The 27,487-nt window shown below is 45.1% G+C and overlaps 1 protein-coding gene across 5 annotated transcripts; it reads left to right on the top strand.

Moving 5' to 3' along the window:
* Positions 1-275: 275 nt before the first annotated feature.
* LOC105490579 (zinc finger protein 26) lies at positions 276-27,487 on the top strand. 5 transcript variants are annotated; one of them, XM_071070699.1, is made up of 5 exons: positions 276-767; positions 884-1,197; positions 22,124-22,250; positions 22,524-22,619; positions 25,041-27,487. In XM_071070699.1, the coding sequence occupies exons 2-5, from the start codon at positions 1,126-1,128 to the stop codon at positions 26,384-26,386; spliced, it is 1,641 nt and encodes a 546-aa protein (XP_070926800.1). In that variant the 5' UTR covers positions 276-767; positions 884-1,125; the 3' UTR covers positions 26,387-27,487. The 5 variants fall into 5 exon arrangements, with proteins under 5 accessions (XP_070926800.1, XP_011754656.2, XP_070926801.1 ...); XM_011756354.2 differs by lacking the exon at positions 884-1,197; XM_071070700.1 differs by lacking the exon at positions 884-1,197 and having other exon boundaries at positions 21,126-22,250.

The following is a 27,487-nucleotide window of genomic DNA, read 5'->3' as shown; positions in this document are numbered from 1 at the left end:
CAGGCCCTGGGAAACTGGGCGTCCGGGCTCCGAGGATGGTACTGAACCTGGCGCAGCCGGGGGAGGGTGAACCAGGTGCCGCTGACGGAGCCCCCTCCCAACCTTCCTTTCCTGTCAGGCTGTGCCCCTCTCCAGATACACTGCAGCCGGAAGTCAGGCCCGTAACTAGGGAGCCTTCGCCGAGGATTGTGGGAGATGTAGTTTTTCCGGGCGCTGTCGCGTCCTGGCGCATCGACGCATGACGCACTTCCGCGTGCGCCACACACCCTGTCTTAGTCGGGTGCGCGCGTGCGGGGCTGTTTCCGGGTTAGACTCAGTGGACCGAAATCTGGCCAGTGGGTGAACCTGGCTAGCCTCTGTGACCGCGGAGGCGCGGAGCTAAGCGGCTGGGATTATCCGGGGCAGACCAGGGACTTGACCAGCTAAACACCTCCGTCGGTTCGGGGCGTGGACGGAGCCAGGCTAGCCGCCTGCTCTCCCGAGTCAGGGCTGCTGAACGGCACAAATCCATCGGTGCGACTCCTGGTACCCAGACCGGGAGGCCGTCTAGTCACGCGCGCTCCGCGTTGGGCGAGAGCTGAGGAGCCGGCGTCCCTGCGAGCGACTCAGCCCCGGGACGGTCAGGTGCCTGGGGCCCAGGACCCGCACCTGTCTTCGTGCGGACGCATCCCTCGCGGTCTCTCCGCAGCCCGCGGGTCCTGCCCCCTAGGCAGCGCGCGAACGTGGGCGTGGGGATGGCCACCAGTTTCCGGACAGCTTCGTGCTGGGTAAGTAGAGACTTTCCGTGTTTAAAAGTCGACTGGATACTGAGGGTGGCCACGTTGATCTCTGCAGGGTTACTCCCGGGAACTGAACTCACGTTCACCTGTAATTGTGTCCATAGTTCACTAGACTACCCTCCCCGCCAAACCGAAGCTCCTCTAAAGCTCACCCAAGCTCTGGTCCTGCAGAAACGTGCCTCGTGGTAATCTGTGACGGGCAATTATACAGCACTTCATTGCCAGCTGCGGGCCCTGAAATCTGAGGATCCTCCATCTTTTCGTGTTTTCTACAGAAAGTTGTCTTACGCAGACCGTTGGAACTTCGTTGGAGAAATTACCAGTTCCTCCTCTTTCGTTTGGCCAAATGCTTGTTTATGGAGTGTCTTTTTGTGTGCTGAACTCTAGAGCTGGTGCTGGCAATGCAGAGATAAGTTATGTATGTTCCTGATTTTGGAGGAGCTTTGGTTTGGTGGGGAGGGTAGTCTAGTGAACTGTGGACACAATTACAGGTGTATGAGTAGGGAGAAAAGGCTAGGAGCGGAGCTCGAGAGTCCAAGAGGTAAGGGGCGGGCCAGGGGATCATCTGGACTTTATGAAGGATTGACGGAGTGAACCAGAGGGGAGACTTTACAAGGGACTTGATTGCCAAATCCATTGCGCTCGGTGAGTGGTGGCGACGACGTTGCCGGATGTTGTGCTCTGCCACTGAGCTATACAGCTGGAGACTAGGAAAGCTGTTAGAAGAGGGACCCTGGGAGAGACTTTCGCAGGTGTTGAATATCCAATGCCTGTATTTCAGCCTGTAACTCACATGGGAGGTCTAAACTGGAAATATCTAAAGACACCTTACTGTATTCGTGGAAGCTCAGAGTGTGACCAACTAGAACCCTCAAGAGGACCGAGGTGAGGACTCAAGTTAATGAAAGGAAAGGACACAGTGAGGAAGGCTGTGGTGCTAAAGAAGTGAGAGAAAGTTAGGAGTGGGTATTTCCCCCCTGTGAGTTTGTTCCTTTGTCAGAGATCAGTTGACTATATTTATATGGGTCTATTTCTGGGCTCTTTATTGAGTTCTGTTGGTCTATTTGTTCTTTCACTAATACCACACTACCACACTGTCTTGATTTTGTAGCTTTAAAATAAGTGTTTTTTGTTGTTGTTGAGACGGAGTCTCGTTCTGTCGCCCAGGCTGGAGTGCAGTGGAACAGTCACAGCTCATTGCAGCCTCGAACTCCTGGGCTCAAGGGATCCTCCCGCCTCAGCTTCCTGAGTAACTGGGATTACAGGCACGTGCCACCACATCTGGCTAATTAATTTTTTTTTCTTTTTTTGGTACAGATAGGGTCTCACTGTGTTACCCTGGCTGGCCTGCAACTCTTGGCCTCAAGCACTTCTTCCTCCTTGGCCTCTCAAAGCATTGGTGGGATAACAGGTGTGAGCCACCGTGCCCAGCCTATAAGTCTTGAAGTCAGGTTCATTCTCCCAACTTTATCTTTCTGCTTCAGGATCCTGTTAGCTAATCTAAGTCTTTTGTCTGTCTAAATTTTATAATCAGTTCGTTAACATCTGCAAAATAACTTGCTGGGATTTTAACTGACAGTGCATTGAATCTGTAGATCAGGCTGGGAAGAGCTGAAGTCTTGAATATTGAGTCTTCCTATCCATGAACATGTTATATCTATCTAGTTCTTAGTTTTCGTTCAGCAATGTTTGGTAGGTTTTCTCATATAGATTTTATATAATATCATTATATATTTTGTTAGACTTACGCCTAAGTATTTCATTTTTGTGTGTGCTACTGTAAATGGTATTGTGTTTTTTATTTCATATTCAGCTTACACCTGTGTACAAGAAAGGGGTTGACTTTTGTACGTTAACTTTGTATCCTGCTGCAACCTTGGTATAATCACTTAGTTCCAGGAGTTTTTTGGTGATTTTTTTTTTTTTGAGATAGAGTCTCTCTCTGTTGCCCAGGCTGGAGTGCAGTGGCGCGATCTCGGCTCACTGCAACCTCTGCCTCCTAGGTTCAAGTGATTCTCCTGCCTCAGCCTCCCGAATAGCTGGGACTACAGGCTCGTGCCACCACTCCCAACTAATTTTTTTGTATTTTTAGTAGAGATGGAGTTTCACCATGTTAGCCAGGATGGTCTCGATCTCCTGACTTCATGATCCGCCCACCTTGGCCTCCCAGAGTACTGGGATTACAGGCGTGAGCCACCGTGCCCAGCCACTATTACTATTTTGAACAGACTAGGTCAACTAAGAATAAGAAAAATAGCTAGGCATGGTCAGGTATGGTGGCTCAGGCGTGGTAGCTCAGGCCTGTAATCCCAGCACTTTGAGAGGCCAGGGCAGGTGGATCACGAGATCAGATGTTCAAGACCAGCCTGGCAAACATGGCGAAACCCTGTCTCTACTACAAATATAAAAATTAGCCAGGTGTAGTGGTGCGTGCTTGTAGTCCTGGCTACTCAGGAGGCTGAGGTATGAGAATCGCTTGAACCCAGGAGGTGAGGGTTGCAGTGAGCCAAGATCGTGCTACTGTACTCCAGCCTGGGTGACAGAGCGAAACTTCATCTCAACAACAACAAAAAAAGAAAAATAGCTAGGCATGGTGGCTGACGCCTGTAATCCCAGCACTTTGGGAGGCTGAGGGCAGGAGGCAACTTGAAGCCAGGAGTTTCAGACCAGCCTGGGCAATGCAGAGACCTTGTCTATACAAAACAACAACAACAAAAAAAAACCAAGTGTGCTGGTGTGTACCTGGAGCCCCAGCTACTTGGGAGGTGAGGTGGGAGGATCACTTGAGCCCAGGAGTTCAAGGCTGTCGCACCACTGTACTCCAGCTTAGGCAACAGAGTGAGACCGTCTCAAAAAAAAGATAAGAAAAAAGTTTTAATTTTACTTTCACTTATTCTTTCTTTGATGTTCTCAATTTTTAAAATGTATATCTGTGTCCGGGCCTGGTGGCTCCTCATCTCTGTAATCCCAGCACTTCGGGAGGCCGAGGCGGGCAGGTCATTTGAGGTCAGGAATTCAAGACCAGCCTGGCAAACATGGCGAAACCCTGTCTCTACTACAAATATAAAAATTAGCCTGGTGTAGTGGTGCGTGCTTGTATTCCTGGCTACTCAGGAGGCTGAGGTATGAGAATCACTTGAACCCAGGAGGTGAGGGTTGTAGTGAGCCAAGATTATGCCACTGCACTCCAGCCTGGGCAACAGAGTAAGACCCTGTCTCAAAAAAAAAAAAAAAAAAAAAAAAAGTTGTATCTGTTTCTGACCTGTATTTTCCTTTTCTGCCCAGTTAAGGCAAGTTTACTTGTAACAACAATAAATTATCTTAGTTTTTGAGAAAGTCTTTCTTTACTTTTGAAGGATAATTTTGCAGGGTACAGAATTCTGTTTTGATGGATTTTTTTTTTTTTCTCTAAACAACTTAACTGTTCACTCCATTTTCCTGCTTGTGTGGTTTCTGTAGGTAAGGTATTTTTTTTCCCCTCAGGCTTATCTTTGATTTTTTGTGTTTTAAAAATGGTATGCCTACATGCAGGTTTTTTGGCATTTATCTTCTTGGTATTCTTGGATTTTCCTCCATCTGTGATTTGGTGTCTGACATTACTTCAGCAAAATTTTCAGTAATTATTGTGTCATATATAGATGCTCCTTGACTTAATGATGTGGTTACATCCTGATAAACTCATCATAAATTGAAAATCTCTTTGTCAGAAGTGCATTTTTGACTTATAATATATTCAACTTTTTTTTTTTTTTTTTTTTTTGAGACGGAGTCTCGCTGTGTCTCCCAGGCTGGAGTGCAGTGGCGTGATCTCGGCTCACTGCAAGCTCCGCCTCCCGGGTTCACACCATTCTCCTGCCTCAGCCTCCCAAGTAGCTGAGACTACAGGCGCCCGCCACCACGCCCGGCTAGTTTTTTGTATTTTTAGTAGAGACGGGGTTTCACCATGTTAGCCAGGATAGTCTCGATCTCCTGACCTCGTGATCCACCCGCCTCGGCCTCCCAAAGTGCTGGGATTACAGGCTTGAGCCACCACGCCCGGCCATATATTCAACTTATAATAGATTTATCCAGGTGGAGCCTCATTGTAAGTTGGGGAATGTACTGAATGTGTATTGCTTTTGCGCTGTTGTAAAATTGAAAAACACTAAGTCAAACCACCATGCGTCAGGCACCGGCTGTCTTTCTTCTGTTCTTTTCCTTTCCTTCGGGTATTTCCATTGTGCATATCTGTACCTTTTATGGCTGTCCACAGTTCTTGGATATTCTGTTCTTTTTTTTTTCCCCAGTGTTCTCTTTGCTTGGAGGTTTGATTTTTTCGCTCAATCTCATGCTGTCTACATAATACATAGCCGATCAAAGGCATTCTTCACTTCTGTACAGTGTTTTTGATCACTAGTATTTCTTTTTTTTTTTCTGTTTGTTTTTTTTTTTTTTGAGATGGAGTCTTGCTCTGTGGCCCAGGCTGGAATGCAGTGGCCGGATCTCAGCTCACTGCAAGCTCCGCCTCCCAGGTTTACGCCATTCTCCTGCCTCAGCTTCCCGAGTAACTGGGACTACAGGCGCCCGCCACCTCGCCCGGCTAGTTTTTTTGTATTTTTTAGTAGAGACGGGGTTTCACTGTGTTAGCCAGGATGGTCTTGATCTCCTGACCCCGTGATCCACCTGTCTCGGCCTCCCAAAGTGCTAGGATTACAGGCTTGAGTCACCGCGCCTGGCCTCTTTTTTTTTTTTTGAGATGGAGTCTCACTTTCTTGCCCAGTCTGGAGTGCAGTGGTGCGATCTGGGCTCACTGCAGCCTCCACCTCCCGGGTTCAAGCCAGTCTTGTGCCTCAGCCTCCTGAGTAGCTGGGACTACAAGTGTGCATCACGGTGCCTGGCTAATTTTTGTATTTTTAGTAGAGACAGAGTGTCACTCTGTTGGCTAGGCTGGTTTTGAACTCCTGACCTCAAGTGACTGCCTGCCTCGGCCTCCCAAAGTGCTGGGATTACAGGCATGAGCCACTGCGCCTGGCCTGCCCATGTATTCTTGCATGCTGCCTACTTTATTCACTAGAGCCCATAACATACTAATCATAGTTGTTTTAAGTTTTCTCTGATACCTTCAACATCCCTATCATGCCTGGTTCTGATGCTTCCCCTGTCTGTGTGTGCTTTTTTTTTTTTTTTTTTTTGAGACGGAGTTCAGGCTGGAGTGCAGTGATGTGATCTCGGCTCACTGCAACCTCCGCCTCCTGGGTTCAAGCGATTCTTCTGTCTCAGCCTCCTGAGTAGCTGGGACTACAGGTGCACGCCACCGCGCCTGGCTAATTATTTTATTTTTATTTTTATTTTTTATTTATTTATTTTTTCTTTGAGATGGAGTCTGCTCTGTTGCCCAGGCTGGAGTGCAGTAGTGCTCTCTTGGCCCACTGCAAGCTCCACCTCCCAGGTTCACGCCATTCTCCGGCCTCAGCCTCCCGAGTAGCTGGGACTACAGGTGCCTGCCACCATGCCCGGCTAATTCTTTTTGTATTTTTAGTAGAGACGGAGTTTCACCGTGTTAGCCAGGATGGTCTCGATCTCCTGACCTCGTGATCCACCTGCCTCAGTCTCCCAAAGTGTTGGGATTACAGACGTGAGCCACTGCACCCGGCCATTTTTTTATTTTTAGTAGAGATGGGGTTTCACCATATGGCCAGGCTGATCTCGAACTCCTGACCTCAGGTGATCTGCCCACCTCGGCCTCCAAAAGTGCTGGGATTACAGGCGTAAGCCACTGTGCCTGGTCACCCTGTCTGTGTTTATTTGCCTTTTAGTATTGCCTTGTCCCTTTTTGTTCGTGGCTGGACATGATGTACTGAGTAAAAAGATTTACTTTTTTTTTTTTTTTTTTGAGACGGAGTCTCGCTCTGTCGCCCAGGCTGGAGTGCAGTGGCCGGATCTCAGCTCACTGCAAGCTCCGCCTCCCGGGTTCACGCCATTCTCCTGCCTCAGCCTCCCGAGTAGCTGGGACTACAGGCGCCCGCCGCCTCGCCCGGCTAGTTTTTTGTAATTTTTAGTAGAGACGGGGTTTCACTGGGTTAGCCAGGATGGTCTTGATCTCCTGACCTCGTGATCCGCCGGTCTCGGCCTCCCAAAGTGCTGGGATTACAGGCTTGAGCCACCGTGCCCGGCCAAAAGATTTACTTTTAATAGTACTTTACTAATATGGTGGTGAGATACCGGGAAAGGGTGAGCATTCTGTAGGCCCCTGATTAGGTCTGTCTCTTTGTGAGCCTGTTCCCCTGGACTCCGAACCTCACAAGTATTTCCCAGGCCACCCCCACCCCATCCCTTAGATGGGACAGGATGGAATTTGGTATATTCTTTCCTCAGGTTAGTTAGGTTCTGATAAAACCTTAGTAGATTAGGCTCTGGGAACCTGGTTGAGCTCCTGAAAATAAAACTCAGAAAAGCTTGGGACCTCGTCTCCCTCCACTCCTACCATAAGTGGGTCCCCCTGGACTTTTTTTTTTTTTGAGACGGAGTCTGGCTCTGTCACCCAGGCTGGAGTGCGGTGGCGTGATCTCGGCTCACTGCAAGCTCCACCTCCCAGGTTCACGCCATTCTCCTGCCTCAGTCTCCCGAGTAGCTGGGACTGCAGGCGCCTGCCACCATGCCTGGATAATTTTTTTGTATTCTTTTAGTAGAGACGGGGTTTCACTGTGTTAGCCAGGATGGTTTCGATCTCCTGACCTCGTGATCCACCCACCTCGGCCTCCCAAAGTGCTGGGATTACAGACGTGAGCCACCGCTCCCGGCCCCCTCGGACGTTTTAACTTCAGACACGTACACACCTAGCCTCTGGCAATTTGTCAGTTGCAGTTCAGGTATTTCTATCCTGACACTTTCTCACAGAGGTTTGTGCTCTGGTAAGTACTGTGTTTCTGCCTGTCTCTAATTTTGGGGACAGTGGTTTGCCCTGTATTTTCACTTCTTTTTCAGATCTAAGAAGAGTTGTTGATTTTTCAGTTTGTTAAGCTTTTTACTTGTTGTTAGGACAGAGTGGCTGCTTCCAGGCTCTTTACATGCAGAACTGGAACTATTAATTTTTGATGATACAGTTGCTATTTTTCTACATTCTCTTAGAACACAATTGTCTCTTATAACCACCCACCCATCCCAATCCCCTTTCTCTCCTCGGAGGTAATCGGTTTGGTGGATATTCTTCTAGGTCTTTCCCTATACATTTTTAATGCAGATGTTTATATCCTTAAAATGTTTGTGTTGGTTTATTTTTGTGAAGTTGTATGATATTCTGTTGTATGAACATTTCATAGTTTGTCTCTTGTAATCATCTATTATCAACATCAGTGTTTAGGTTGTTTTCAGTTACGGGCTATTTTCTTTTTTTTTTTTTTTTTTTTTTTTTTTTTTTTTTTTTTGAGACGGAGTCTCGCTCTGTCGCCCAGGCTGGAGTGCAGTGGCCAGATCTCAGCTCACTGCAAGCTCCGCCTCCCGGGTTCCCGCCATTCTCCTGCCTCAGCCTCCCGAGTAGCTGGGACCACAGGCGCCGCCTCCTCGCCCGGCTAATTTTTTGTGTTTTTAGTAGAGACGGGGTTTCGCCGTGTTAGCCAGGATGGTCTCGATCTCCTGACCTTGTGATCCGCCCGTCTCGGCCTCCCAAAGTGCTGGGATTACAGGCTTGAGCCACCGCGCCCGGCCTGTTACGGGCTATTTTCAATAACACTACTACGAATATTTTTGTACATTTCTTTTGGTAGACATCAGCTGTCATTTCTGTTAGGCACATACCAGGATTTTTCAGCCTCAGCACTATTGACATTTTGGACTGAATAATTCTTTGTTGTGGAGGTACGTCCTGTGCATTGTAGGATGTTGAGCAGCATTCCTGGCCCCGACCCATGTAGGTGCCAGCAGCACTGCCCCACTGTGACAACCGTAAATGGCTCCAGACATTGTCAAATGCCCCCTGGGGGACAAAATCTCCCTCTTACCCATTGAGAACCACTGGGCACGTACTTACGAGTGATACCGTTGAGTCACTGTGTACATACATTTACATTTAGTACATACTCTCGGTTTTCCAAAGTGGCGAAATGACTTCACATTCCCAGTACCAGGAATTGAGAGCTGCATTTGCCCTAAATCCTTTTTTATTTTCGTGGAAAAGAGGTTTTCCACTTTTCAAAAAATTGCACCACTGTAGTTGATGTGGGTGTGTTGCGTAGGCGTTAGCAGTATTGCTCTCACCATGTGCTCACTGGATGGTAGCACAACCCCACGAGAAGGGTGGTTTGCTCTACATCCTTAACAGGCTTGTGTTGGCCATTGTCCCGCTGATGCTCGTTTCAGGGATCAGTTGTTTGTTTCTAAATATCTCCTTGTTTTTTTTTTTTTTAATTCCAATTCTCTTTTTATTCTCTTTATATAACTTCTCTGTATTTTAAATACTTATATAGTTATGTATTATGATAGTTATTTGTAATATTACTTGTCTGCTAACATCGTCTGGATCATCTGTGCGTCTGGATCAATTATCTGCCTATTCCTTTTGTCAGTCATATTTTCCTGCCTCATGTCTCAAAGTTTTTAATTTTTTGCTGACATTGTTTTAAAAGGAATAACCACAGAGGCTAAAGTTTACTGTTGTGGGTTTTTTTTGAGATGGAGTCTTGCGTTGTCACCCAGGCTGGAGTGCAATGGCGTGATCTCGGCTCATTGCAACCTCCGCCTCCTGGGTTCAAGCAATTCTCCTGCATCAGCCTCCCGAGTAGCTGAGATTACAGGCGCCCACCACCATGCCTGGCTGTTTTGTATATTTAGTAGAGATGGGATTTCACCATGTTGGTCAGGCTGGTCTCGACAAACTCCTGACCTCAGGTGATCCACCCACCTTGGCCTCCTGAAATGCTGGGATTACAGGGGTGAGCCACCACGCCTGACCTTACTGTTGTTTTATATCAGAGGATATTTCCCCTTTTCTCTGTCATGCAGTAGGGGAATGGCTGATCACTTCAGTTTAAACAGGAATTGAGCTGTTTAGGGGCTGGACTCTATTACCTGTGGCTTCGGGTTTCTGGATGGTGTATTTATTGCAGGCTCGTCTCTACTGGTACTTTGTTTCTGGAGCACCTTGAGGCTGTGGGAGACTCAGTCTGCCATTCCAGCCCAGCCTGCAGCTTCTTGCACTGACCAGCACTCAACACATGTCCCATGGGGAAAGCTCACTGCCCACTGGGGCGCATCAAAACCTTCACTGGTTTCTCTTTCCCTATCCTAGTCCTCTGTCTGGGCTGAGCCCTTCCTTCACTGCCCTCAAGCTGAGCAAATGACCCAGGTGGGCAACAGCCAGCAATTTTAGCTCACCTAAGAGCAGCTCTTTTCTCTCTGTAATTTTAGTTTATTTAGTCCTCCTTTCTTCCACAGGTCTCTGGTTTTTTAAAAAGATAAGGGTATTTAAAATATTCTAGTTGTAGCAGCAGTAGTCCAAGCATATGATTTTATTTTACGTTAACGAGAGTTAGAATTATTATTATTATTATTATTTTTGTTTTTGTTTTTGTTTTTGTTTTTTTTGAGACGGAGTCTCGCTCTGTCGCCCAGGCTGGAGTGCAGTGGCGCGGTCTCGGCTCACTGCAAGCTCCGCCTCCTGGGTTTACGCCATTCTCCTGCCTCAGCCTCCTGAGTAGCTGGGACTACAGGCGCCCGCCACCGCGCCCGGCTAATTTTTTGTATTTTTAATAGAGACGGGGTTTCACCGTGGTCTCGATCTCCTGACCTTGTGATCCGCCCGCCTCCGCCTCCCAAAGTGCTGGGATTACAGGCGTGAGCCACCGCGCCCGGCCAAGAGTTAGAATTATTAGATGAAATACAATGAAAATTTTTCTTGGTATTTTCATTGAGAATTTATCAAATTTGCAAATTAATTTGTGGAAAATTAATATCTTTAATTAATTAATTAATTAATTAATTTGAGACGGAGTCTCACTTGCTTTATCACCCAGGCTGGAGTGCTGTGGCACGATCTTGTCTCTCTGCCAGCTCTGCCTCCCGGGTTCATGCCATTCTCCTGCCTCAGCCTCCTGAGTAGCTGGGACTACAGGCACCCGCCATCACACCTGGCTAATTTTTTATTTTTATTTATTTATTTATTTATTTTTTTTGAGACGGAGTCTCACGCTGTTGCCCAGGCTGGAGTGCAGTGGCGCGATCTCGGCTCACTGCAAGCTCCGCCTCCTGGGTTCACGCCATTCTCCTGCCTCAGCCTCCTGAGTAGCTAGGACTACAGGCGCCCGCCACCGTGCCCGGCTAATTTTTTGTATTTTTAGTAGAGACGGGGTTTCACTGTGGTCTCGATCTCCTGACCTTGTGATCCGCCCGCCTCAGCCTCCCAAAGTGCTGGGATTACAGGCTTGAGCCACCGCGCCCGGCCATTTTTTATATTTTTAGTAGAGACGGGGTTTCACTGTGTTAGCCAGGATGGTCTCAATCTCCTGACCTCGTGATTCGCCCGCCTCGGCCTCCCAAAGTGCTGGGATTACAGGGGTGAGCCACTGCGCCCGGCAAAATTAATATCTTTACCATATAAGTCTACTCATCATAAACATGGCATATTGCTTCAGTCTCTTCTGTACTTACATATTTTATCATGTGTATTTTTTGTTAGGTTTTCCTGCATTTTAAATATTTTTATTTCTAAGTACTTTCTAGATTTGTTATGATCATATAGGCATTTTCTTATTATATTTTCTAGTTGGTTACTGCTAATGTACCAAAAAGCTGTTCCTTACTGATTTGTTTAAAAGTGCTACCCTGTTGACTTTTCTTACTGGTTCTCATGATTTTTTTGTTTGTTTGTTTCTTACAAAGAAACATTTGATAGGGACTTCCGAACAGAAGCCATGTCTGTGTTTCAGGTGGTAGCAAGACAAGATGGTGGATCCCTGCACTCCCAGACCCAGGGCATCTAGACCATAGGGAGGGGTGGTTCAGAAGGGATGTGTAGACAGTTGAAGTATGGTTACATCAAGGTTGTTTGACCTAAGGGTAGGATTTATGGTAAGTACCTGCTCTGACACAAGGAACAACAGATGAACTGGAAATCTTCCAGGCCTTCCCAGAACAGGAGTTCATCAGAAGCCCACGTGGTGGATGAGCTTCCAAGCTGGCTTTGGCCTTCACACTTCACCTCCCAACCCAGCTTTTCTATCTTAGGCACCCTCCTCTGAACCTTAGGGAGGGTGCTTGATATGGCATAGCTTTAGCAGCAGTGCATTGCAGTGGAGAACACATCAGGCCCAGGAGGATTCCAAATTAAGGAGATTCACAGCGTTGTTGAATCATTTCTGGTCTTCAGGATACTATGACTTTGGTTTTCTCAGATGAAGTAAAACAATGAGAGATACATAATAATTTGAATAGTAGAAATATAATGCCCGCAAGGATTACAAACGAAAGAGAACTTTTGATTGTGCCGGAACAACAGCAGCAAATAACCTATTCCGTTAATGGGCCGACTAAAAGTATCATGAAGAAAACGAAAACCTCATTCCTTTTTCGGGACTTCTTGTAGCCAGGAAATGATTCAGAATTAGCCCAAATTATAGGCAAATAACAAAAACTCAGAACAGCAATCAGAATCTAAAATTTTCTGTCTCTAGTTTTCCTACTTCTACCAAGAATAAATCATAGCAGGACCAATTTATTTGCAAATAAATTTTGGTCTCATACTTGGCCTGGTTATTTGCATAAGAATGGCAAGAATAGTGACCAGCCATGTAGGCTTCTTTTAAGTTGACTTTACTGGAGCTTCTTTTTTTTTTTTTTTTTTTTTTTTTTTTTTTTTTTTTTTTTTTTTTTTTTTTTTTTTTGAGATGGGTGTACTCTCACCCAGACTAGAGGGCAGTGGTGTGATCTCGGCTCACTTCAGTCTTTGCCTCCCAGGTTCAAGCAGTTCTCCTGCCTCAGCCTCCTGAGTATCTGGAATTACAGGTGCCTGCCAGCACGCCCGGCTAATTTTTGTATTTTTAGTAGACAGAGGGTTTCACCATGTTGGTCAGGCTGGTCTCGAACTCCTGACCTCATGATCTGCCTGCCTTGGTCTCCCAAAGTACTGGGATTACAAGCGTGAGCCACCACTCCCGGCCTTGCTGGAACTTTTATAAGGAATTTTTGATTCGACTTTTTAAAAGCTTAGAAGGCCAGAAGCCAACCCAAGGATTTGCCGCTCGACTGTGCTTGTAACACCTGTATGAATTCCTGTCTTCTCGAGATCCCAAAATACCATGAGGTTCCTGAGCCTGTTAGAAAGTGACATTCTTTACTTGCCACAGGTCAGGAATCTTTAAGGTGGACAAGGTACCAGGCCAGTCTTTCCAAGGGGCTTTTTATCAGCTCTGTAAATCCAACCTAAATTTCTCAAAGCAGCCTGGTTATATCTGAAAATACGCCATTCCATTTGAGGCCTTGATACAATAACCAGTCTTTCCAATTGTGTCCTTTTGCAAAAGAAAACAGATTCTTGCTGAACTTATATAAATAACCGTATTACCATAAGATCAGAATACTCATGAATAGTTTCCAGATTTTGGAGAAATCAGGTAGAGAGAAAGGTAAATTTTGCTCACAAAAACATACTTTACCCAATTGCTCTAAGCTGTAAATAACTCAGAAAGATTCTTGACTCTTCTTTAATCGGAGCAGCAGCCTTCCAAACAGGATGTCATGTGTTCACCTTGGAACTGCCATCCACAAGTCAAGCAGCTCTTTGCCAGTCGGGTGAGAGCTGTTTATCAGGGACTGTAGAATCCAACAGCTGTTTACATAGTTCCAGAGTCAGTGGAACAGAAGCCGTATCTCTGTCTCAGGCAGCTGCAAAACAAGATGGTGGATCTCCACCAGTTCTCATTTTATCTCAGCTGATTCTCTTAGTTTTTTTGTTTGTTTGTTTGTTTGTTTGAGATGGAGTTTTGCTCTTTGTTGCCCATGCTGGAGTGCAGTGACGTGATCTCGGCTCACTGCAAGCTCCGCCTCCTGGGTTCAAGTGATTCTCCTGCCTCAGCCTCCTGAGTAGCTGGGACTATAGGCGCCGCCACCACACCTGGCTGATTTTTTTGTATTTTTAGTAGAAATGGAGTTTCACCGTGTTAGTCAGGATTGTCTCGATCTCTTGACCTTGTGATTTGCCCGCCTCGGCCTCCCAAAGTGCTAGGATTACAGGCGTGAGCCACTGCCCCCAGCCGTCATGTGTTTTTAAAGGAAATGATTTTAATGGTTCATATAAAGTATGATATTTTCTTTTTCTTTCTTTTTTTTTTGTTTTTTTTTTTGTTTTTTTTTGAGATGGAGTCTCGCTCTGTCGCCCAGGCTGGAGTGTGGTGGCACAATCTTGGCTCACTGCTAGCTCTGCCTCCCAGGTTCACGCCGTTCTGCTGCCTCAGCCTCCTGAGTAGCTGGGACTACAGGCGCCCGCCACTACACCCGGCTAATTTTTTTGTATTTTTAGTAGAGATGGGGTTTCACCGTGTTGGCCAGGATGGTCTTGATCTCCTGACCTCATGATCCACCTGCCTTGGCCTCCCAAAGTGCTGGGATTACAGTTGTGAGCCACTGCTCCTAGCCAAAGTATGATATTTTCTATAGGTTTAGGGAAGAAACACTTTATTGTGTCAAGGAAATTCCTTTTACTTTTAGTTTGCTTTAAATTCTGAGTTTTGAAAGTGTTGATTTTTTTTTTTTTTTTTTTTTTTTTTTTTTTTGAGGGTCAGTCTCGCCCTTGTTGCCCAGGCTGGAGTACAATGGCGTGGTCTCAGCTCACTACAACCTCCACTTCCTGAGTTTAAGCGATTCTCCTGCCTCAGCTTCCCGTCACCACACCTGGTTAATTTTTTTGTATTTAGTAGAGACAGGGTTTCACCATGTTGGTCAGGCTGGTCTCGAACTCCTGACCTCAAATGATCTGCCTGCCTCGGCCTCCCAAAGTGCTGGGATTACAGGCATGAGCCACCGCGCCCGGCCTAAAGCGTTGAGTTTTATCATGTTCCTTTTGTTATGTCTGTTGAGATGATTGACAGTTCTCCATGAATGTGCTAATGTGACTTATTTTATTGTTTTTTGTTTTTTAAAAATGTGGACTATCCTTTAATTCATAAACTCTTGGTGTAGTTTGCTATGTACGTATGTACAAATACATGCTATGTGTGTATATATATATACACACACTCACGACATTAGATTTACTTTACTAATATTTTTAAGTATTTTAATCAATGTTAATCATAAATGAGGTTAGATTACAGTTTGTGCTGTCCTTGTTTTGTCTATAGGGTTGTGCACCTTTGTGTGATGCATTATACAGGTGTCCCATCATTTCACAGCTCTATGTCAGATGAAATATACTGGGAATTTTCTGTTCTTTGGATGGTGTTAGAAGTTTTGTTAGTGTGGGACTGTTGCCTTTTTGGGAAGAGTATACTTTTGATCCTTTGACTACTACTTCAGTTTTTTAAAATGGTCATCGACTAGTCTGTTTTTCTTTTCTTTTTTTTTTTTGAGATGGGGTCTCACTCTGTCATCCAGGCTGGAATGCAGTGTCACGATCTCTGCTCACTGCACCCTCCGCATCCCAGGCTCAAGGAGTCCTCCCGCATCAGCCTCTCAAGTAGCTGGGACTACAGATGTGTGCCATACTCTGCTAATTTTTGTATTTTTTTGTAGAGATGGGGTTTCACCATGTTGCCTAGGCTGTTCTTAATGAACTCCTAGACTCAAGTGGTCCACCCATCTCTGCCTCCCAAAGTACTGGGATTACAGGTATGAACCACCATGCTCTAGCCTGGTTTTCCTAATTCTTGCTGGGGTAATTTTGGTTACTTTTATTTTCATAGAAAAATCTCCACTTTAAGTTTTCCAGTTTATTGGAACAAATGTATAAAAAGTCAGTTCTGCTATTTTGTTTGCTTTGACGACATGAATTTGTTTCCACACTATTGCTATATTAAGGAACAATGTGAGCTTTCCATCTGATTTCAGATAACCCTCTTTCCACCACCATGTAATAACTGGTCATTTTCAAGGTAAAGTGTCATATTTATTGTAGTGTTTATATGTTTGTTAACCATTTAGCATGTATAAAACTGCTACTGTTTTTATCACGTTCTAGGTTCTCTTTTTGTGTGTCACCGGTATTATGCCTTTACCCCATTTTTCCCATAAGCCCTATGGCTTTTTATGCAACTGAATGGTGTGATGTTTTGCAGCGTGTGCATCCCGTTACAGTAGAACTGTTTATCATAATCTCTTGTGAAATTTTAAGTCTCTTAGAGTTTGTGGACTGCTTCTTGGTCATAAAATTTTCTTTTAAAATTTTCTTTTGATCATGCTAGGTCAATTCAAAATTTTTACCATTATTTTGTATTTTATTTTTATTCTCTTATTTATTTATCCATTTTGAGATGGAGTCTTGCTCTGTCACCCAGGCTGGAGTGCAGTGGCGCGATCTCGGCTCACTGCAGCCGCCACCTCCTGGGTTCGGGTGATTCTCCTGCCTCAGCCTCCCGAGTAGCAGGGATTACAGGCGTGCGCCGCCATACCTGGCTAATTTTTGTATTTTTAGCAGGACGGGGTTTCGCCATGTTGGCCAGGCTGGTCTTGAACTCCTGACCATAGGTGATCTACCCACCTCTGCCTCCCAGAGTGCTGGGATTACAGGCAGGAACCACCATGCTCAGCCTATTTTTATTCATATCAAGCTTAAAGAAATAGTAAAAGGCTTTAAATAAAATAGATAACAAGCCTCCTGGTCTACTTGCTGCTCCTGGTCTACCCACTCTTTGCTCTGCACCTTTCCTCTTCCATCCTGTGTCCCCAGAAGCAGCTGCTTTGGGCTCCATTTCCTCTTCTGGTGTAGACCTCAGCTTCTAATATGGTCACATCGACGTGATGTGTTTCATGTTTCTTCTCCCTCAGATTTAAAGTAACCAGCTTGACGAGTGGCCTGAACATAATAAGGGCACAGTAGTGTCTTCATGTTTCTCATCACAGTCTCAGGCTTGCTCTGTCAGCCCTTTCTTCCCTAGTGGTCGTTGTGAGGAGAGCTGATGATGCTCTGATCACAGTCTTGTTTGTTACTAACTCTCAGTTACTTTCATGTATGGGAAAGTTCAGGCCACACTCTCACTCCGAGCTCTTGTACATCCTGTCATTCTCGCCTGCACAGGGGAGATGGAGGAGGCTTGTCTGTATTCCCACCCCATTTACTTGTTGCCCTCCGGTGGGGGCTCCTTCTGGGTTGGGATGGGAAGATCGGTGGTTAGAGGAGAAGACAAAGGCCCGTGTTGTGTGGTGGTCAGTACCCGGTGTTATGACGGGCATCTGTGGGGTTTGTGGGGCTTGGTTAGAGCCTCTGACAGGGCTCTACCCAGCAGTTCCGTGATGTATGTGATTCTTTCTCTCACTGCTTGCAGACTCACCCAGAGGTCCACTCACTGCCTCTTCCCCCGGGGTCTCCCTCCTGCAAGTAGTGCTGCCGAGGAGGGGCCTGCTAATGAGCTCAAGTGTCAAGTTCAGGAATCTTCTGCGTGTTCTTTGGGCCCAGGGAAACAGTGCCCTGCCTGAGGTGAGCTGCAGGGAGACGGTGCCCTTCCTGAGGTGAGCTGCTGAGCCCTCACTCCCCTGCTGCCTTTTAAAAGTCCCCCTGCAGTCTCTGCCTTCAGAATTTTTTGCAGGAAAGCAGTTATCGGATCCTTGTTTACTTAAATTCTTAAGCACATGTCAGTTCCTTCTGAAAAGTCCCCAGATGTAGCCTGATCAGTTCTTGCAGACGTCCAGGTTGTGTGTGGGGCGCTTGCACAGTCCCCTTTTCTTGGAGCCCCTCGTGTTTGAGAGGATGGATACCGGCTTCCCTTTATTCCCACGTGTTCCTAGCAAGGTCACTTTTCTCCTTCAGTGACTCACTTCTGTGGACTGCTTTCTGGTTGGATCTCCCCCATCTTCAGTCATTCATGGACCAGTTATTCACTATCTTCTTTCCTCCCTTTGTTATCCCCAGGCTTCTCCACCTCTTTAAAGGGGAAGTTCTGTAGTTTGCTTGGCCAGGCTGCTTGGTGTCCTCCTGGCCCCCCTTCTGTCTCTAAGCGTGCCACGGTGTCTCTATGAGGTTGTGTTCTGGCTCTGTCCCCACAGGATGCCCAGAGTCCAGCCACTGCTTATCATCCCCATCGCTGTCACCTTGGCCCAAGCCGCCTTCTTCCATTGGACTAACACAGTTGCCTCCTAACTGGTCTCCCCGGTATCTCCTCTTACAACCCCCTCCGTCTTCCACAGCAGTCAGGGTGATCTCCTCAAAATACGAGTCCGAGCGAGAAGCCTTTCATTGCCTTCTCACAGCACTTGCATTTCTGCCCGGATATCATCTCATCAGAGAGCTGCCCTGATACCCCTGTCTGAAACAGCACCCGTGCCTCCCTCTCTCTCATGACCCTGTCCCTTACCTGCTCAGATTTTTCGTTTGTTTGTTTTTTGTTTTGAGACAGAGTCTTGCTCTGTCACCCAGGCTGGAGTGCAGTGGTGCGATCTCTACTCAACTGCAACCTCCACCTCATGGGTTCAAGCGATTCTCCTGTCCCAGCCTCCCGAGTAGCTGGGATTGCAGGCGTGTACCACCACATCACGCTAGTTTTTGTATTTTTAGTAGAGACGGAGTTTCACCATGTTGGCCAGGCTGGTCTTGAACTCCTGAGCTCAGGTGATCCGCCCGCCTTGGCCTCCCAAAGTGCTGGGATTACAGGCGTGAGCCACGGTGCCCAGCCTGGATTTTGTTAAGAGTACTTAGCACCACTGGCGTGTTAGGTAGTCATGTGTTGGCTGAGTAACACCCACCCTGGAGACCCTAGGTGGGTGGGACCTGGGAGCCTAATTCGTATACTGCTTTTAGCTATTTTCAGTTCACACCTCGTTGTCCTCATGCAGGATGACTGTTCCCAGAGCTTTTAGGGCTTCTGTGGGAGAGATGGTTTGCTGTGCATCAGCTTACCTCTGGAGAGCTTCTGCTCAGGGAAGTCAGTTACCAGATTTTTGGCTTACTGTTTATTAAAAATTTATCAAAATATCTTACTGGCTTCTGTTTACGTAGTTCCCTTTTTTTTTTTAGAGGTGTGTTTGTGCATGCTATATTCCTGTATGTAATTTAAATGAGTCTCAGATAGAGGAGGATACTGATATGACGTCATGTTTAAATCTTCTCTCCATTCTCTCTGTTCCTACTTTCAAATCACATTTAGTCTCCACCTCAACCTCCCTAATAAATCTTACAGCTTTGTAGGTGTTTTGATTTGTGAAATTATATATTGTAGAAAAGCCATCTAGCATAGAAGAATCATGGCCAAGTATTGGTGAGCCAGTAGGGATGGTGACCCACGCGGAGGTGCCTGAGCAAGAGGCTCTTTGTCAGTTGGTTTTTTCTCTACTGTTTTGGAAGCTCTACTTCCTCCGCGCTCCCTCCCTACATTTTAGTGTTCGATTGTCTCTTAAGTCATTCGCAGACCCACTGAACGTTTCCCTTTAAACCAAAGTCTATACAGTTGCATTTTCTCTTTTCCCAAGTGAAAGATGTTTCTTTATACCTTCATTTTCTATGATTCTCATCTATTTGCATCACACACATGCTTAAGTCATATAGCTGATAATAATTTTAGTTCAGATGTGTTTGAATCAATATTTAGATTTACGTTCTGCTGCTCCACCAATTCTTTCTGTGTCTTAATGTTGTCTGTATAGGGTGTATTTTTTTTTTAATTTAAAAAAGTTGTTAAATTTTTTTTTAGAGACAGAGTCTGGTTCTGTTGCCCAGTGTAAAGTGCAGTGGCACAGTCATGGCCACCTATCGCCTCAAACTGCTGTGCTCAAACCATCCTTCTACCTCAGCCTCCTGAGTAGCTGGGACTACAGGTGTGCACCACCATGCCCACACATTTTTTGTTACTTGTAGAGATGGGGTCTAACTATGTGACCCAGGATAGTCTCAAACTCTTGGTCTCAAGTAATCCTCCTGCCTCAGCCTCCCAAATGCTGGGATTATAGGCATGACTACCACACTTGATGGATATAAATTTTCCAGGTGCTTGTATATTTGAAAATGTCTTTTATTTTCCCTTATTCTTGCCTTTTAGTTTGGCTGGTATAAGATTTCAGCATCAGCATTGTTTTTTCTCCGTACTTTATTTCTCTCCCACTTTCAGGAAACATTGTTCTTTCCTTTTAGTTGGTTATCAAGTGTTCTCTATTTACTTTATTTTCAGACGTTTCATTACCATCTGCTTAAATTTGGACCTTTTTTTTTTTTGGTTGACTTATCTTGCATTTCAATTGGTAGGTTTTTTATCACGTGAACTCCTGTATTTGTCTTCACTCCGGGAGAATTTTCAGGCCGTATTTCTTCGAACATTGCCCTATTATTTCTCTTATTTATATAAACCTACATTGGCAATTTTTCTATAAACTAGGAAAATCATTCCAGACTTATTTATTTATTTATTTGAGACAGAGTCTCGCTCTGTCGCCCAGGCTGGAGTGCAGTGTCATGATCTTGGTTCACTGTAACCTCTGCCTCCCTGGTTCAAGCGATTCTCCTGCCTCAGCCTCTTGAGTAGCTAGGCTTGCAGGTGCCCGCCACCACGGCTGGCTAATTTTTGTAATTGTAATAGAGATGGGGTTTCACCATGTTGATCAGGCTGGTCTTGAACTCCTGACCTTGTGATCTGCTTCCCTCAGCCTCCCAAAGTGCTGGGCTTACAGGCATGAGCCACTGTACCCGGCCTCCAGGTTTATTTTGTAGTCTAGCTCTTACCTGTTCACCCATTGTAGCCATCGCTATGGTTTGAATGTATCTTTCAAATTTCATATGTTGGAAATTTAATTCCTAAATTTATTCGTTGATGATATTTGGAGGTAGAAGGTATTTAGGATTTGACAAGGTCATCAAGGCAGGGACCCTATGATGGGATTAGTAGCTTTATAAGGATAGGAAGAGAGACCTGAGCTGGCATGCTCCCTGTCTCTCATCATGTAATGCCTTCTACCAAGTTACGACACAGCAAGAAGGCCCTCACCAGATGCCAGCACCATGCCTGTGGGCTTCCCGGCCTCCAGAACCTTGAGCTAAATGAACATTTTTCTTTATAAATCACCCAGTTTCTGGTATTCTGTTATAAAAATAGAAAACAAAGACAGCAATCTTTTCTGTGTCTGAAATATTTGCAGTTCCTTGAATTGACCAGGCTCTACCGTGTGTTCTGTGTGATGCTTGCTCCTGGTACAGGGACTGCAAATTATGTTCCAATCTATTTTTTTTTCTTTCTTTCATAATAGATTTGCCAGTTTTTCAGTTGGGCATATACAGAAACAGACTCCATTTCTGAATTTCCCTGCTGTTCCCTCCCAGCCCCCACTCTTTGCTGTTGCTTAGAATGCAGATGTGATGACTAGAGCCATCTTAGACTGGGTTGCCCTGGAAGTGGAAGCCGTGTAAGGTGGAGCAGAGATGGAAGCCCCAGACCAATTGCCTTCAGACTCCTGCAAGTAGAAGGATAAACTCTCTTGTTTATCCCCCTGTTCTCAGTTGAACCTCGTCCACACACCTCCTGAATTGCCCTTTCCACCCCAACTTCTTGAGGAACACATCATGAATCTTCTAAGACTACTTGAGTGGCTCTCTTCATTCCTGTGCAAAATGTACCCTGGATGTTTTTACCAAGGACTCAGAACACCTTATTTTGTTTGCATGTATAAATGTTCATTCCTATCTACAAGATAGAAAGCTTCTTGAAGACAGAACTGGATTTTATTCATCCTGAAATCTTCAGGACCCAAGAGAGTACTGGCAAATAGAAGCTCCTTGATTGATTTTTTTTTTTCTTTTTTTTCTTTTGAGATGGAGTCTCACTCTGTCGACCAGGCTGGAGTGCAGTGGCGCGATGTCGGCTCGCTGCAACCTCTGCCGCCCGGGTTCAAGTGATTCTCCTGCCTCAGCCACCTGAGTAGCTGGGATTACAGGTAGCCTGCCACTGCGCCTGGCTAATTTTTGTATTTTTAATAGAGACAGGGTTTCACCATCTTGGTCAGGCTGGTCTTAAACTCCTGACCTCGTGATCCTCCTGCCTTGGTCTCTGAATGTGCTGGGATTACAGGCGTGAGCCACCATGCCCAGAACTCCTTGATTGATTTTTAATTCTCTCACAGAGTAAATGCTAAACCGGACACAGGAAATAGTCGGTAGAGGAACATTTTTCCCTTCCCAGTTCCTCTGCATCTTTTCCACATCACCTAATGTAATTGCATCCAATTGAACAGGGTGTGTGTTATTTCAGGGATTATTGTCGTTCAAGGATATATCTATGGAATTCACCTGGGATGAATGGCAGCTACTGGATTCTACACAGAAGTACCTATACAGAGATGTGATATTGGAAAACTATCATAACCTGTTATCAGTGGGTAAGTACTCCGTTTCAACGTCACATCACTCAGATAGTGAGTAATAAATTGCCATCCCTTTTTTTGTTGTTGACCTACTCTGGGATCTCTGAAGTGCTTAATGATTATGAACTTGAACTTTAGGGGTCAAATTTCCTTCGTCCCTATTTGTCCCTCACTTCCTAATTGTAATCTTTCCCCAAGTGAGATGAGCAGTTTTACTCTGTAGCTCTTGATTCCTCGGTCCTGTCCCTAACAGCCTGGTCCCCACCTTTTGTGATTTCCCATCAACAGGGTATCATGGTACCAAGCCTGACTTAATCTTCAAGTTGGAACAAGGAGAAGATCCATGGATAATAAATGCCAAAATTTCCAGGCAGAGCTGTCCAGGTGGGTGAGTGAGAATGAGGAAGGTGGGAGGCATGGGAGTGAGCTGGTGAGTACCTGAGGAGTGGGCACTCGCAGTGTTGTCTTCAGAAATTCTTCTGGAAGTCCTTGAGCTACTGGAGCTGACTCAGGATGAAGCCAGGAGCTCCTCAGATAAGGAAATCGCCGTCACTCTTCATATATTTGGGTTTTCTCCCCCTCACTGTTGAGAGGCAGGCAGGCCCCTCTTCCCTGAACTCTGCTCCAGGCTTACTTTTGGGTAAGTTTGCCTCCTCCCCACGGTCATGGTCATGGGTTTCATTGGGCATCGAGACCTTTAGGGGATTTCTTTTTCCCCTCACTTGGTGTGGCTCGTGGCCCTCTATTTCCCTTTCTTTTATTTCCTCCTTTGCCTTTCACAGTTAAATCCCCTAGACTTGACTCACAGTCTTAGCCCTGATGTCCCCTGTATCTTTGAGTGATTTTATACACCTTCCACTTCCCTTTTGCATTGTCCAGAGGGGTATTTTTTCCAGTTTGGGTCTCCTCTCCTATGTTGTAACTGTCGAAAGACTCTTCCATTCTGAAGGTTTAAGCTTTCACCCCAGTGTTGTAACATCAAAATTGAGGTCTTTCTCTTTGGCACTTGAGTCCTGGGTTTTACCTGCCTGTAGGAGCGCTACCCCATGCTTTCCCAGACTTTACTCTCAGTTTCAGAAATGGGGATTTCCTTCTAAAATTACCACTCTTCCTCAAAAGGAATAGCCAGAGTCCTTCATTTTCTTCCACAAGTTTCTTTCTTAGTGTTTCCATCTCTAAGAAGCAGTGCCATCTTGCCATTCAAGCTGTTGACTCCTCCCCTTCTATGCTCCCACATCCAGTCCCTCAGCAAATCATCTTAGTTCTCTCCCATATGTTCCAAATTTCCTCAATTCCAGACATGTGTTAGGCCATTCTTTCATTGCTATAAAGAAACACCTGAGACTAGGTAATTTATAAGAAAAGAGGTTTAATTGGCTCAGAGTTCTGCAGGCTGTATGGGAAGCATGGCAACATTTGCTTCTGGGGAGGTCTCAGGTAGCTCCGGTCATAGTGGAAGTCAAAGCGGGAGCAGGCACATCACATGGTGAAAGCAGGAGCAAGAAGAGGCGGGGAATGTGCCACATAATATCAAATGACCAGATCTCACAAGAACTCACTATCATGAAGACTGCACCAAGCCATGAGGGATCTGCTCCTGTGATCCGGATGTGAACACTTCCCACCAGGCCCCACCTCCAGCATGGGAGATTATAATTCACCTGAGACTTGGGCGGGAATAGGTATCCAAAGTATATCAAGAAGTGTAGTTCAAATTATCTCATTCTGGACTGCTGCAATAACTGTCTAAAGTATTTCTCTGCCCTTTTCTTACTTTTTACAGAACAGTCAAACTGATCTTTTAAATGCAGAAGACTGAGATTTTCTGTAATTAAAAACCTTTAGGCTGGGCACAGTGGCTCACGCCTGTAATCCCAGCACTGTGGGAGGCAAAGGCGGGCGGATCGCTTGAGCTCAGGAGTTTGAGACCAGCCTGGCCAACAAGTGAAACCCCATCTCTACTAAAAATACAAAAATTAGCTGGGTGTGGTGGCGAGTGCGTATAGTCCCAACTACTCAGGAATCTGACATGGAGGATCACTTGAACCCAGGAGGTCTAGGCTGCAGTGAGCCAAGATTGCTCCACTGCACTCCAGCCTGGATGACAGAGCAAAGACCCTGTCTCAAAAAAAAAAAAATCTTAGAAATGTAAAGAACTTTTTGCCATGGTTTTGAATAATTTGGTTCTGCTTTCATTCATTCACTCAGTGGGTTTTAGCTATCCTGGCCTTTTTCTATTTCTTAAACTCTGTCAGTCAGGCTTCCTCCTCGGGAACTTTGTACTTGGTGCTGTGGCACGATCTCGGCTCACTGCAACCTCTGCTTCCCGGGTTCAAGTGATTCTCCTGCCTCAGCCTCCCTAGTAGCTGGGATTACGGGTGCCCGTCACCATGCCTGGCCAATCCAAGTGCCGGTTTTAAGCCTCTATTTTAAAACTATTTTTGATTTTACTGGTAATTTGCTGCCAGTTTTCACGAGGGCCTATTTTGGTCTGTTTTGATTCCGTTCCCTTGCCCCCATGCTTGGCCAGTATTTTTCCGTTCCCTTGCCCCCATGCTTGGCCAGTATTTTTCCGTTCCCTTGCCCCCATGCTTGGCCAGTATTTCTCCGTTCCCTTGCCCCCATGCTTGGCCAGTATTTTTCCGTTCCCTTGCCCCCATGCTTGGCCAGTATTTCTTTTGAACCGATGTGGTAGACTTGTTACCAAAAGAGAAAGGTTGATTACATGACAGTCCTAATACTGTTTAATTCCATATCAGGTTTATGTTATGATTCAAAAAGGTATCTTTTGTTTGTTTTTTGTAGATGGGTGGGAAGAATGGTACCAGAACAATCAAGATGAGCTTGAAAGTATTGAAAGAAGCTATGCTTGTAGTGTGTTGGGAAGACTTAATCTGAGCAAAACCCATGATTCTTCAAGACGGAGACTCTATAACACACATGGGAAAAGTTTGACACAAAACTCAGCTTCAAGCAGAAGTTATTTGAGAAGGAATTCTGATAAGTTTCCTGGTTATGAAGAACCATATTTTCTTAAGCATCAAAAAACTCATAGCATAGAAAAAAATTGTGTGTGTAGTGAATGTGGGAAAGCTTTTCGTTGTAAGTCACAGCTCATTGTACATCTCAGAATTCATACAGGAGAGCGGCCTTATGAATGCAGTAAATGTGAAAGAGCCTTCAGTGCCAAGTCAAACCTTAATGCTCATCAGAGAGTTCATACAGGAGAAAAACCCTACTCATGTAGTGAGTGCGAGAAGGTCTTCTCTTTCAGGTCACAGCTCATTGTCCATCAGGAAATTCACACAGGAGGGAAACCCTATGGCTGCAGTGAATGTGGGAAAGCCTACAGTTGGAAATCACAGCTTCTTTTACACCAGAGAAGTCACACAGGAGTGAAACCCTATGAATGCAGTGAATGTGGGAAAGCCTTTAGTTTGAAGTCTCCATTCGTTGTACACCAGAGAACGCACACAGGAGTGAAACCACATAAATGCAGTGAATGTGGGAAAGCCTTTAGGAGTAAGTCCTATCTCCTTGTTCACGTCCGAATGCATACAGGAGAAAAACCCTACCAATGCAGCGATTGTGGGAAAGCCTTCAATATGAAGACACAGCTCATCGTACATCAGGGAGTTCACACAGGAAATAATCCTTACCAATGCGGTGAATGTGGGAAAGCCTTTGGTAGGAAGGAACAGCTCACTGCACATCTGAGAGCTCACGCGGGAGAGAAGCCCTATGGATGCAGTGAATGTGGGAAGGCTTTCAGTAGCAAGTCATACCTTGTTATCCATAGGAGAACACACACCGGAGAGAGACCCTATGAATGTAGTTTGTGTGAGAGAGCCTTTTGTGGAAAATCACAGCTGATCATACACCAGAGGACTCATTCAACGGAGAAACCCTATGAATGCAATGAATGTGAAAAAGCCTACCCTCGGAAGGCATCACTTCAAATACACCAGAAAACTCATTCGGGAGAGAAACCTTTTAAATGCAGTGAATGTGGAAAAGCCTTCACTCAGAAGTCATCTCTCAGTGAGCATCAGAGAGTTCACACTGGAGAGAAACCGTGGAAGTGCTCTGAATGTGGGAAATCCTTCTGTTGGAATTCAGGGCTTCGTATACATCGCAAGACTCATAAATGAGAAATCGGAATGATGCAATGTGAGAAACTGATGTTCAGGAGACTTCGGATAATATAGACAGGATTTACAAGCAGGAGGCCCTAAAACTACACTCATGTCAAAAATCAGAGAGGAGAGAGACCAATCATATTTGGGATGAGTGTAAAAGCTTTCAGAAATAAGTTGCAAATCTTTGTAGATGAAAATAGTGGAAGGAATGCGGAGCAATAAGTGTATCAGATGTTGTAGTATCATCATGAAGATTCAGAGAATTTACACGAGGAACACCTTATAAGTCCAATAAATTAGGGAAGCATTTTCCCGTTGAAAGTGTGTTCCATGGAAAGTCACATTCCAGATTTGAAGCTGTGTTTTTGTAAAATAAAATCTCATTATGAACAGTTGACTTTTCATGGTGGAGTATAAAGTTGTTTTTTAAAAAATATATAAATAAAGTAATGTTCAGGAAAAACAGGGAACAGATTCTTAAAAGTTAAGGGATATTTCATATGACTTCCCTAAGTTAACACTGAAAAGTATTTCTAAAATTTTTAGTATTTTATATTTTAATGTAACTTGTTCTGTCTATCTAACTATATATATATATATATATTTGATAGTTTGTGGAATAATATCCCCCAGTATTTTCCATATTAAATGCTAATTGTCTTTTCTTTTTCATAAGCAGATCTGGTGTTTATTACAGGGCTGCCGCTTAAGAGAACTCATTGTAATGAACGTTTATTATATTTTGCAGTTCCGTGCCTGTTGTCCATTGATTGACATGAGCACCCTTGTTTTCTCTGGAGAAATACCTCCCCTCTCTGGGGTGCTTCCTGTGGTAGTGTCTTTCAGGTATCCGTTCCACTAGCTACAGGTGAGCATTTTACCCATTGTTGGATAATGGTAATCTCTTTTTCAGAATTTTGAGTCTGTAATTCATTCACACGTGAACCAGAAAATGTGGGAACTCATTCAATCTTGTCCCAGAATTCTGTTGAGAACATCCATTCATTCTGGCTAATTGATTACAAGAATAACTGTGGATACTATCCCTTTAGAACCTGCTTCTCTGATCTTCTGTTGTTTCCTCACTTCTCAATAAAAATGTCTTTTACTTTT

Source organism: Macaca nemestrina, chromosome 10, assembly GCF_043159975.1.
Source record: "Macaca nemestrina isolate mMacNem1 chromosome 10, mMacNem.hap1, whole genome shotgun sequence".
NCBI classification, from domain to species: domain Eukaryota; kingdom Metazoa; phylum Chordata; class Mammalia; order Primates; family Cercopithecidae; genus Macaca; species Macaca nemestrina.
Note: the sequence above shows the minus strand (reverse complement) of the source record. Positions and strands in the feature narration are given on the sequence as shown.

Excerpts from the sequence above, each read along its gene's own strand:
- LOC105490579 (XM_071070699.1), top strand. The coding sequence starts at position 1,126 with ATGCTTGTTTATGGAGTGTCTTTTTGTGTGCTGAACTCTAGAGCTGGT. Across the intron at positions 1,198-22,123 it reads GCAATGCAGAGATAAGTTAT|GGATTATTGTCGTTCAAGGA; the intron begins GTATGTTCCTGA and ends GTGTTATTTCAG. Across the intron at positions 22,251-22,523 it reads TCATAACCTGTTATCAGTGG|GGTATCATGGTACCAAGCCT; the intron begins GTAAGTACTCCG and ends TCCCATCAACAG.